At 51.9% G+C, this 11,792-nt stretch overlaps 4 protein-coding genes across 4 annotated transcripts; 2 read left to right on the top strand and 2 right to left on the bottom strand.

The window, feature by feature from the left end:
* Positions 1-215: 215 nt before the first annotated feature.
* On the top strand, positions 216-2,802 carry IAQ61_002985 (uncharacterized protein; the record flags this gene model as incomplete). The annotated part of the gene is made up of 2 exons (XM_003843214.2): positions 216-823; positions 876-2,802. The coding sequence occupies exons 1-2, from the start codon at positions 540-542 to the stop codon at positions 2,800-2,802; spliced, it is 2,211 nt and encodes a 736-aa protein (XP_003843262.1). The 5' UTR covers positions 216-539.
* A 316-nt stretch (positions 2,803-3,118) lies between these two features.
* IAQ61_002984 (uncharacterized protein) lies at positions 3,119-5,851 on the top strand (the record flags this gene model as incomplete). Its single annotated transcript, XM_066095787.1, has 2 exons — positions 3,119-3,949; positions 4,003-5,851. 2 exons carry the CDS (start codon positions 3,119-3,121, stop codon positions 5,683-5,685), a joined length of 2,514 nt encoding a protein of 837 aa, XP_065954623.1. The 3' UTR covers positions 5,686-5,851.
* A 900-nt stretch (positions 5,852-6,751) lies between these two features.
* Positions 6,752-7,997, bottom strand: IAQ61_002983 (uncharacterized protein; the record flags this gene model as incomplete). The annotated part of the gene is made up of 3 exons (XM_003843217.2): positions 6,752-6,989; positions 7,112-7,731; positions 7,818-7,997. 3 exons carry the CDS (start codon positions 7,995-7,997, stop codon positions 6,752-6,754), a joined length of 1,038 nt encoding a protein of 345 aa, XP_003843265.2.
* Positions 7,998-8,718: 721 nt separating this feature from the next.
* IAQ61_002982 (uncharacterized protein) lies at positions 8,719-11,593 on the bottom strand. Its single transcript, XM_003843218.2, has 3 exons — positions 11,413-11,593; positions 9,287-11,292; positions 8,719-9,228 (listed from the first exon to the last, which is right to left on the bottom strand). Exons 1-3 carry the CDS (start codon positions 11,455-11,457, stop codon positions 9,021-9,023), a joined length of 2,259 nt encoding a protein of 752 aa, XP_003843266.2. The 5' UTR covers positions 11,458-11,593; the 3' UTR covers positions 8,719-9,020.
* Between the last annotated feature and the right edge of the window lie 199 nt (positions 11,594-11,792).

The raw sequence follows: 11,792 nt of genomic DNA, 5'->3' as shown, positions 1-11,792 counted from the left end.
TGCTGGGGTAGATAGTCGGAGCAAACGAGGTTATGGGTGAGTTGTGAGCATCAAGGGGAAGGGAACTGGGTGCTGGCATGCCATCGCCTACTTGATGGGCAGCACCATTGCATCCATGACGCTTTACCCCGGATTCCGATCGGCGCGCCTCTTCACGTGCTGATAAGGGCACACCACCCAGGCATCACCTGGTCACCCCGTGAACACCCAGGCAACTCCCACCCCCTGCATGCATGGAGCCATCAACCGACTTGATGGAGCCGGCCAGTGAGTGCCAGTGCCAGTAGTGAATCGCTCCGAACATTATCTTGTCAGTTGCGGCCATCTTTCGCCGGCGACCCAACGCCAATTTCCACACATGACGTTGCCCGCCCCTTGGACCATTTGCCCTGTGCACGTCCGTCCTGGGTTTTGATGTCGAACGTCCCAGATCTGGTGACATTCGACGTGTGAGATTAGGCGGAATACGTCCTTTTCAATGCTGGCACACAATATCCTGAGACTTTCCTTCTCTTTGATATACCGTTCCAAGAACAGCAATGGCTGACCGCCCTCGAAACCTGCATCCCTCCCGTTCCTTCACTCGGCTCGAACCCGCCCCTCAGAGTCCCCTCGAACGAAGTCGAGCAAGCACGCTTCAGGGCCCGCCAGTGCCAGACATTGCAGACCCTCTCAAGGCCGTCATGGTGCCAGAAGAAGATGAACACGCCGACGGAGACGTTTTCGTGCACAAGGAGGAGGATGGAGCAAACAGCGGAGAAGGTCCGAGTGTTCCGGACACGTTTGAAGAGCTGCCTATTGAGATTCGTAGCTTGACTGAGCGGTATGGTAGGCTTCGGATAGGTACATGTGAACCAGGTCTAACATTCTGACAGTTTCCTTGAATCACTTACTGCCAAAGTCCATCCGACTCCGCTCTCCGCCGATGCTCTCTCTGACCTCTTTCAAGACTTTTATACTCGCGCCTCGGCGAAAATCACCACACATATAGCCACATTATCTGCTCGCCTTACAAGCGAATCATTCGTTGCGCAGTCCAGAAAAGGCTCCAATCCGTCCAGTAAGCCAGCGCCGCTGAGAAAGGGCAGCGATCAGTCCGGAGAACAGCAGATGTTGAGTGCGACGGAGATGGCAGATCGTAAAAAAGCGAGGAAATCTCTTGAAGTGAAACGGTTGGCGCTCGAGGAGGCGGTGGAGCGTGCGGTATGCGAAAGGGTTTATGAAAGAATATGGCGACACCGAAGTACCGACGATGAAGAAAGGGACCACAAACTCAGATCGCGAACAGCAGCCTTATCACTTGTTGGCATCGGTCTCAAGGAGTTGCTAATGACGGGCGACGAGATGACAGACGAAGAGCGCCAGAAGACCAAGGAGAAGGACCCAGAGATCAGAGAATGGCTCTCCACTGCTCGGCAGGATCTCCTCAAAATGAATGATGAAAAATATCCACTTGGAAAACTTCATCATCTGGCTGCTGCGCACAAGTCGATCGTGGAAGCGCTTTCAAAGATATTCCCATCCACGTCATCTGCAGACGAGATCTTGCCAACACTCATTTACGCGCTGATTACCTTACCGCCTGTGCATCTCAATGTCATCAGTGACCTGAAGTTCATACAGAGGTTCAGAGGATCAAGTCGAATGGATGGCGAAACTGCCTACTGTCTTGTCAACCTAGAGGCTGCCATCTCTTTCCTAGAGACAGTCGATCTGTCGTCGCTAAGGGCAGAGGAGGCCGGGCCCTGGAAAACAGACTCACGGCCATCTACACCCAAGTCGGAAATCACACCAATGTCCCTGGGCTTGTCCGATGCCCCAGACCTGATACAGATTCCAGCAACACCAACCTCAAAGTCTGCCAATACGGAGCCGTCCAGTCCCACTACAACCAAAGCTCAGCGTCGATTGAGCAATTTGATACAAGCACAAACAAACAAATTTGAGGCGGCCTCAGATGCTGTTCGTGACTCCATTCTCGACTCAGCGGACCAAGCCCTTGGCCGTATCAACAGCACACTTGACAACAGTTTTAAATTCTTTTTCGGCAATCTACGTGACAAGGACCCGAATAGTCCCGGACCAGAGGCACCAATCTTGCCCAAGACTTTAGAGGACGCAAGGAAGCTTGTGAGCTCTCCGACTCAAATGGATGGAGACGATGATAGCATCAGTGTCAGCGCTACCAGCTCAGTGCACGGAGACGAGGTTCCTGATATCGCGGCCCCTAAGACTTTAGAGTCTAAGATGACTGATCTCTTTGCGGGGAGGAAGCAGATTAGAGATCGCAGTGTCGACTCCACTCAATCCGGAGGTAGCAGTAGCGGACGACGTGCTGCACATGCGGCAGCACAGGGTGCCGAAGAGAAAACACCACCAGCGCCAAAAGCGGCCAAACCGGAAGCTATACCTACAAGCAACCCCTCAGCTGTGGATTCTCTTCGCAACATGGGTAACAGTTTCAATCCGTTGAATCGATTTGCGAGTATGAATGTCCTTCCTCGCTTCGGACGAGCTGTGAGTAGCAGCAGCACGCCTGTTATGTCGTCTTCAAATACCGAGCAGGCGAAGATGTCGCCTTCTCCAGAGCTATTAAGCAGGACTATCCCAGGAGAGTCGCAGCCAGAAGAGAGGGTGACGAGAGCTGTGGCTGCCCTTGAGCAGCTCAAGAAGACATCGCCTCCTGTAAAACGATTTGTTGAATGTAAAGACGCACAAGAGTTGAAGTTGAAGGAAGTAGACGAGCTTTTGAAGGAGTATCAAAGATTAGCAGGGGCATTAAGGGGCGCAATCAATTACTGAATCCAAGGAGATCGGATAATCTCCTACTAGACAACAGGCAAGCTAAATAGAAGAAAACAAACACCGCTGCTTTCACGACGGCGTTCGGGAGGGAAGCTCCATAGATAGACCTGCAACAACTATTCCTCTTTGAGTACCTAAGTGTTTGGCCGCGCGGGCGCGTGTTGGTCGCTGTCGGAACGGAACACGCTAAAATCGGAAGCGCACGGACGAAAGTAAACACAGCCCAAACACTGGCTCAGCGGCACCGCGATATGCACGACTCCAAACCACACCACTACCCTCAAAAGCTATTCACACTTATTTGGTCTCAAACATGGCAGACCCAATGTCGAATCTCTCGCCGGAGAAGGTCAACGCTAATGCGCACTCAAATACATTGGACGATGACTTCGACATAACCTTCAATGAGCCGCCTTCGTCACCCTTCGTGGAAAACGTTGAGCAAGATAACCAAGAGAACATTGCACCAAATGCTGCGCGTACGCCTGTGAAGCCACTGCTTGACTTTGAAGACGATGTCCCGCAGTCTGCATTCAGGGTGTCTCCCGAGAAGAGGCTCGGACTAAAAGAGCGCACAAGTCCTGCAAAAATGTCGCCAGTCAAAAATCTTATGGACGACTTCGAAGACGCCGCGATGGAGGCCAGTACTAGAAGCCATAACAGTCCACAGAAATCTTCTCCCACCAAGGGCCCCTCAAACGAGCCATCAGAGCCTGCTTCAAACAGCCAGTCGCGCGAGAACATGTCGCCGTCCAAAGACGTCCACACAGCGTCTTTCGACCATAGACAGAATTTTACTCCCCTTGGGAACACGGTATCACAAAAATTGCATGCATCATCATCATCATCGCCAAGCCGCCCCACATCGTCTCATCAAGGCTCAGCGCTGCGCGACAACGAGGGTCTCACGATTGCTATGAAGCACATGGAAGATCACGAAGGCCCTACACGACAGGCAACGCAGGATGACGATTTTGAGTTGGATCTGGGTTTGGATAATACCGATTTCAACCCAGATGGTCCGGACCTGACGTCGGCTGATGTCGATGATACATGTTTCAGCAACTTCTCTGAAATGCCCGGTATCGACATGACCAAATTCGCCTTTATGAAGCAGAGCCCTGCAAAGCGTGACGAGCCAGATGTGAGTGAGAACGGTGAAATCCGAGAAACCATCGTTAATTGACGGCCCCATAGGCAACACCGCGTGCATCGCGCAATCAAATGACACCTTCAACGGTGCGTCGGTCCGACCGTACACCTTCACCCACATCACGTCGCTCATATAAAGAGAATGATACGACGAACCTGCTCCTTGACTTCACCGCACAGATGGAATCTTTTACGACGTCACGCCGTAATTCTCCTAGTCGCACACGAACATCACCTACGAAGTCTACCACAGAGCCAAACCTTCGCTCCTACTACCAGAATCAACGGTCACCTGCAAAAGCCGGCTCCCATGTCTCAGCTACTCCCAGCCAAAGCCGCCACATGCTCAACTTGTTGGACTTCGAGCTACCACCTCCTCCAACACCGCGGTCCATGCCCACAGTGACCATTCGTGAAATGGAATCCGTCAAGTCACAATTCTCCTCCCAAATTTCTTCCTTGACTGCCAGCCTGTCTGGAAAGGAGGCTGAGGTGGAGTCACTGTCTAAAGCCATTGCGGACGCTGAACGTCGTGTTGGCGAAGCGCTCGAGACCGTCCGCGACGAGCGGTCCGCGCGAGAATATGCAGAGGCGCAAATGATTGACTGGAAGAAGAAGGGCGAAGAAGTCCAGAAGCTGTTGCAAGATGTGCAAGCTGAGTTGGCTCGCAACGACGTCGAGCGTGACGACTTGCTCACCAAGCTAGTGGAAGCTGAGAAACGTGCAGAGGATGCTGAGAATCGATCTTCTGAGCTCGAGACTAAGGTTATTGAAGCCGAGAGTAAGAATGTAGACATGACCACCTTCATCAACAACGACGAGGGTGAGGAAAACAAGAAGACATACTCGGAAATTGAGTGTCAGACTGCTATTGCAGAGAAGGTCAACGAGGTGGCACGCGAATTGCACACAGCTTACAAAGCCAAACACGAGAAGAAGATCAAGGCTCTCAAAGACAACTATCAAAAGAAGGCAGACGAGCGATGCAAGGAACTCCGACTCCAAATCATCCGTCTTGAGCGTCAAGTCGAGGAAGCAGAAAAGAAGCGCGACAACACCTTCAGCAAGATCAACCCTGGAGAACTTGATGCCCGTGCAGAAGACGAAAAGCAAACACTTTCGGGCGGTACAACGAGTGCAGAAGACAAACAAGCCCTCGAAGCCCAACGCGCAGAAATCGAGAACCTCAAAGCCAAACTTGCCGGCCTTCAGTCTGAACTACGTTCCTTAAGAGAACAAAACGGTACGCTTCTCCAAGATCTGGAAGCTGAGCGGATCGAAAAGGGCGAGCTAGTTGCAGCTGCAGAGCAAATGCTAGCCATGTGTGGCGAGAAGATGGAAGAAATGCAACAAGATGACTTCCGCAGATCACAAATGGGCCCGGCTCCAGCCACCACCGCGTCAAAGCAGAAGCAAGCTCTTCCTGAACAAGCAATGCGTAACACGGGCTTCCTGGCCGGAGCATCTATGACTTCAAGGCCAAGCTCAGCGCTTGGCGGCGGGCGACCTACTAGCGCCATGGGGGATCGTCTCGGTGCTATGGGTGAAAAGGGTCACAGTCACAGTGCAAGTGGGAGTGGCATTGCGAAGCCCTCTGGACTCCGTGCACCAGGAGGCTTTGGGGCCAAGAAGGCGCCAGGGCCAGAGTTGAGCCGGAGCTCGAGTGGGAGTAAGAGCAGGCTGTTGTCTAACATTGAGCGAATGGGTGGGGGGAAGACTCAGGAGTAGCTATGTATTTTTTTCCTCCTGTGAGTTACGAGATTCATGTTGGGAAGGAGGAAACGCTTATTCAGGGTTGGATGGGTATTGGGGTCTTGGGTATAATAGCGGGAGAGAACTGGCTTGGGGACAGCTTTGGGGGGCAAGGAATCTTTGGATGAGTAAGCCCAGGAAGACAGGACTGTGGAGCTACCAGAGGCGTTTTGGTGGTGTGTAAGATGCCTTTAGGTTCTGATTTGTTTGGATATCCACTAGTGTCATTGTTTAGTCCAAATGGTTATGCATTTCTTGTTATTCTTAGCCGCGTGTACAGTACCTATGCGTATATATATGCATGATATAAGAGACATCTTTGCAAGCTCTACGATTCGAACTCATGCTAGATAAAAGGCAGTACAGATTCTCTTCTCCCAAGTCACACCAACAAAAGAGCACACACCACCAATGACAAAAAGACAAAAGAGTCAAACGACGGCCCTGGAAGACCGCCATGCGGCCCCCTCCACGACTGTGATGATGATTACCGCTCACGTTTCGAATGTGATTTCTCCCTTGAACCTGTCCCCCGATCGGATTTAAATCTAGAGCCCTGCTCTATCTGGGGAGAGGGTGAGCTTCAGGATACCGGCCGTTCGATCGACCGTTTGACCAAGTGATGGTGGTGCTTTGCGTGAAGGAATAGTCCAAGTATTAGCATTTATATTGGCGGGATGGTATCGATTGTGGTGGTTGTGGTGGGTGCTACTGAGGAGGGCGTTTGTGCGTGGTGGTAGAGGTGGAGGATAGATGGCTGCGGTACTGGAGTGGGGAGTTGCGAGGGGTGTGTGTGTGCGTGTGTGAGTAAGTCACTGACTTGTTAGTTGATGGGTATCAAAGAGTGTTTTGACGTTTTGATAATCAGGCGTTAGCGTGGATATGCATGTTACCAGGAAAGGGGAAGACAAGTGAAATGCTACGATTGACATTTAAATCGAGACTACATTCAAACACTATCATGTGTCTAGCCTGACCTAAAACCCCGCCCTGACACCACCGGGTGACGCCAAACTTCCTAACAAGCTAACAAGCTAACATCCTAATAAGTGACCGCCACACCCCCTGGCAACTCTGAAATCCACTGCTCGCCCGCCACTCCCACATCCTCATGCACCTGCTGTGCCTTCTTGCATGCCATGGCCTGTTGTGCCGACTGCACCTTGAGGACGTTGCAGTTTGCGTTTGCGCATTTGCCGCTCGGGAGGGCGTCCATTGCTTTTTGAAGCGAGTCGGATTTCCAGCCGAAGAGGTAGTCGCCGTGTTGGCCGTAGCCTTTGCTAGTGGGGGGGTTAGATGGAGTGTGTGGTATTGCGTGAGAGGGAGAGAGACAATAGATAGAGGGAGTCAAGTGTAAGAGAGCAAAGGAGAAAGAAAAAAGAAAAAAAAAAAAAAGACATACCCATCCCCAAAACTATAAACAAACGGCTGTTTCCCCCCAGCATACCACGCTGCATTCTTATACCGCCCCACGTCCCACATAATCTCATACATGACCTGCGGAATCGCCACCGGGTGCGAACTCGGACAATTCGGCGTCCCCAACCCGCCAGCATTCGAATACGCAACATGGCTCCGGTGATCCGGACTATCCAGATTCTTACCATCCCAGCACGACGGGAAGATGATCGTCGCCCGGATCCCATCCGCACAGTACTTGGTCGGCAGCTCGGCGGTATCGCCTGCGTCGCAAGGGGCGCCGAAGCCGGAGTTGGGGTTTTGGCAGCGGTGACAGATGGAGACGCGGTTACTCTTTTTGGCGGTTGGGTCGCCGGCAATCATGCGGAAGCCGGGTTTGAAGGCGGTGACTTTGTTGTTTTTGGCGCTGTAGGGCATGTAGTAGACCGTCATGCCGCCGTCTTGTTGGAGGCCGATGTTGGCGAATTGGGGGACCCGTTGGTAGGTGCCGTTTTCGGGGGATTTGAAGTAGAGGCTTGCGGTCCAGTAGTTGCTAAAGTCTTCGGCGTAGGTGCAGGTTGTGCAGGTGGAGAGGGAAGGGGGGTCGAATTCGGCGGGGGTCATCTGGGGAGGTAGGGCGAGTGTGTGTTAGTTGGTTTGCTTTTGTGTTGGGGGGCATATGTGGGATAGGGGAATAAGAGATGATTTACGGTCAGGTTGAAGGAGTTTCCGCCGATGATCTGATGGGTGTGAGGGGAAGGGGCTTGTCCTGGGTTAACGAGGGGGTCGGCTCGTTCAACGGTGAGTTGGGAGCATCCGAAGCGTAGCATGTTTTGTGCAATAGTGGACTGGCTCCATAGCGCACCAGCGATGAATAGGTTGGAAAGCATGATGGAGGTATCCCGTCTGGAGCTTGCAAAAAATGACACAAGAATGTTCCAGCAAGACATTCTTGCCTCTTTAAGTGCGAAGATGAATGTGTATGCTCAAAAAAATCCCGAAGCATAGATTGCGTCGAGCATATCGACATATGAACATCTACCAATCATCTTAGTTCATGTTGAGATTACCATTGCCACCTTTGATGGCCTGATGGCTTCTGACCAACAGATGAGGACTGACGTAGTTTTACTGAAGTGCTTAATATAAGAAGCCTGCTCGGCAGTTGACGGAAGAGTATGCATGGTTACATCCGCGAGAATCTGGGAAAAGTAACGATTGTGTTGCTTCGCGCGTATTGGGCAGGACCACGTGTATGATATTGATTTTCCAGATGCTGGCAGGGTCTCTTATTCTAGGGAGGGTTAAAATCTTCATATGATGTCCATGCGGATCCCATGCTACGCTAGAGAAATAGTCCAATCGGCCACAATGGTTCATCGACATATGAGCAAGCTAGTTGTCATGTGGATGAAGTAATCTTCGAATCACGACCTCGTGGTAGAGGGGTACTATACGAAAATGGGGGGGGGGGGCCCTATGCGTAGATAGGCAGTTCGACTGGATCTAGAGGGGATTGTCAACCAGCAGACTCTCGGACCGAACAGGTATACCTTCAGATCAAGCGAGGGTTCTAGGAAGGATAGAAGAACATTCTTCTGTTTAGGCCGAGGCATGTGGAGAGAGGTAGAGTAGTTGGCACCAAGCTTTCTCACACGCTCTCCTGCTAAAGTCAATCATATTGTAACAACACCAAACATCCCCAGTGATAAGAAAAACTCAAAGAGGTATCTCGCAAAGCCCCAACCAAGCCCAACCCAATTTCCAAACGTTGTAGACGGGGCGAAAAAACAGGCTAGGTCGATATACAAAAGCCCCCAAAGTATCCTCACTGTATCATTCCGACTCCATACTCCAAACCATCGTCATAACCTCATTGAACAAACGTCATCTCATCTCGAACTATGTACTACTCACTCCTCCATTCCCTCACCTTCTTCAGCAGCAAGAAGGTCCTGCTCCTCACAACTCCTCTCCACCTCATCCGCAATAAACTGCTCATACTCCTCCAGCGAGCGCTGGACATGCAGTTTGAACCGCACAATGTCGTCGAGCATGCGCTCAATTTCCGTGTGAAGTTCTTCGCGCAGAGCATTGGCACGGAGCTGAAGTTGTTCGTACCTGGGGGTTGTTGTGTTAGCCAATGTTTTTTGTACCAAGTTTTTTTCCAGATACTTACTCAATGTTGACAGCCATCTCACGTTGCACCATCAGCTGCACACTCTCGCCAAGTCCGCTTCGCATGCGCGAGAGTTCCTTCTCCATGCGCTCGATTTGCGCATCTGACTGGCTTTTCTGGGTATTTGTGATTTCGCGCAATTTCTCTAGCTCCTCTTCGGCTTGTTGGACACGATGACCGAGTGCTTCGACTTCGGCTTGCTTGTCGTCCATTGCCTCTTTAATCTTGTCCAGTAGATCGTGGTTGTTCATGTCAGCCTCGAGTGCTTGATTACGGCGCTCTTGTATTTCTTTCCGAAGAGCGATGATGTTGGATTTGACACTGCCACGGAGGTCGAGGTTGAGGAGGTGAGCAGGTGAGTATCCTGTACCTGCGTCATGGAGAAGACGGTCTGATGCATCCTGTGATGAGCCAGCCATCTGTGAGCCTGAAAAGTTGGGGCCATCGGTGACAGTTAGGACAAGTTCGTAATCTTGGCCCTTGGCGTTGACGGCGGTAGAGGGGATAACGCCAATTTGGTAGCCCAAATTGTTGTATCGCTCAATGGTCTGCTCGAGTTCATCCAACTTGCGCGAGGCCGCTAGTTCTTTTTCTGCAACCCGTTTTTTCGACTCCTCAAGGCGCGTTGACGTTGCCTGGAGGGCTGCGTCAAGGCGTTCCTTTTCATTGGCCATGCGGTCGATATCCGCAATGGTCATGCCGCGTCCATCGATGATGGCTTGGAGTTCTTGTTGCTCCTTCTCTGCAGCTTCTAGCTCAGCTTCAATCTCTTCGACAGATTTCTCCAGGAATTGACAGCGATCGTTGTATTTTCTGACCTTGGCATCCATGGAGTTGTTGTAGTTCTCAAACTTGACACGGTCCTCTTCGAGGATCCTGATTTGCTCTTCGAGTTTCTGGATCCTCGGCCCCGATTTGGAAAGTTCCTCAATCTGATCTTGAAGGTACTTGTGCTCGGCTTCTAGTAGCTCCACTTGCTCGTGGTGCTGTGCATTCGCCATCTCAAACTTCTTCGCCATGGCATCGATGTGAGGCTTCATGTGTCTTTTCTGTGCCTCTTCATCGTCGTCATCGTCATCGGCTGATAGCCAAGTGCTATATGCGTCTGACAAGAAGTCGAAGATGATGCGATCGCCAGAAACGTCGTAACCAGCCTCAAAGCAAGCGTCGTCGTAGGTTCCAGACTCGTATGCTTGCATGAGACGCGCAAGCTGCATCATCCAGTGTAACAAACCCAGAAATGTGGCCCAGTTATTGCCACCTACGGCTGCAATCTGTGACTTCATGATGGATTTTTCAAAGGGATATCGCATTTGCTTCAGTAGAACAGGAACTTCTTGATCGATTGACTTTTGGAAGCGATAGCTGGGATCGATGCGGTTGTATAGCCACTGAAACATGCAATTGAAGTCCTTTTGGGTAGGCGAAGTCATGGCTTTGTTCGACAGGACGTGCTTCGACTCCATTTCGAAGTTGTTTTGTGTCAGGTACTCTAGTAGCTCATGAGCCATCTGCGCACGTGTACTGGCATCCTTGAGTCGCCGCGGATCCGTAGGTGGTGCCGAGGGCATAGGTGCTGTCTGGAAGAACGACTGCTTCACGCCCGACTGGCCAGGGCCATGCGATGTGCGCGATTTAAAGACGCTGCTTCGTCGCTGCGCGCTCTGTTCGAAGTTGGGTGTTGAGGAAAGAGGCGCCGGGGTCTGGAAAATGGAAGAACTGGGCGCGAAGCTCTTCCTGCCGCTACCTGCGCCGAAGGCATTGCTGGTAGAATTGCGGTGGACGGACTGAAAGCCTTCCGCGAGGTTTGTACCAGAAGAAGAGCGCTGGAAGAGGGGCTGGCTAGGGCGACCGGGCGCCAGGGACATTCTAGATCCACTCTGGGAACGGGCATGGTTGGGGGGAAACTGGGGCTGTGAGGACTGCATGTTGATGGAGCTCGATCGCTTCATAGCCGACGATGGCATGGGAATGGCCGATGAGTTGTTGGTGACAGGGCCGAGAGTCTGTATCATAGATTGTTTTTGTCAGTGACCATTGGGAGAGAGAGAGAGAGAGAGAGAGCCTGAAATCGTGGGCGCAAGTGGGTTGCGAGGGGATCAATACGGCGCACACTAGGTACTCACCTCTCGCGGTCGGCGCACAGAAAACATGCCCGAGTCCTGGGCCATGGCAGAGAAAGGGGGGTCGCAGTAATACTGTCGGTGATGTCTGTCTCGAAGTTGTGTACAATAGTATTATGTCTATGTGGCGGCTATGCAAATGTTGGGTAGGGCTGAGGGGCGGGGGAGGAGGGGTGGTTTGTGGTGTTGGTGTTGGTGTTGGTGTTGATGCGCCCGCATCCGTGTTTGTTGTTGTGACCAGGCGTCGTGTAGGTAGTGTGACGCTAACGTACCGGTAGCGCCCGTAGCAACAAACACGTCCTACCGCGCTCGTGCTTTCGCTCTGCCCGCTCTGAAGCGCAGCATGCCCGCCCCTATGTATGGCCCAGTCTACTAGCTATGGT

This window comes from Plenodomus lingam (genome assembly GCF_022343315.1).
Source record: "Plenodomus lingam strain CAN1 chromosome Unknown contig_14, whole genome shotgun sequence".
Classification (NCBI taxonomy): domain Eukaryota; kingdom Fungi; phylum Ascomycota; class Dothideomycetes; order Pleosporales; family Leptosphaeriaceae; genus Plenodomus; species Plenodomus lingam.
This window is presented reverse-complemented; position numbering and strand designations above follow the sequence as displayed.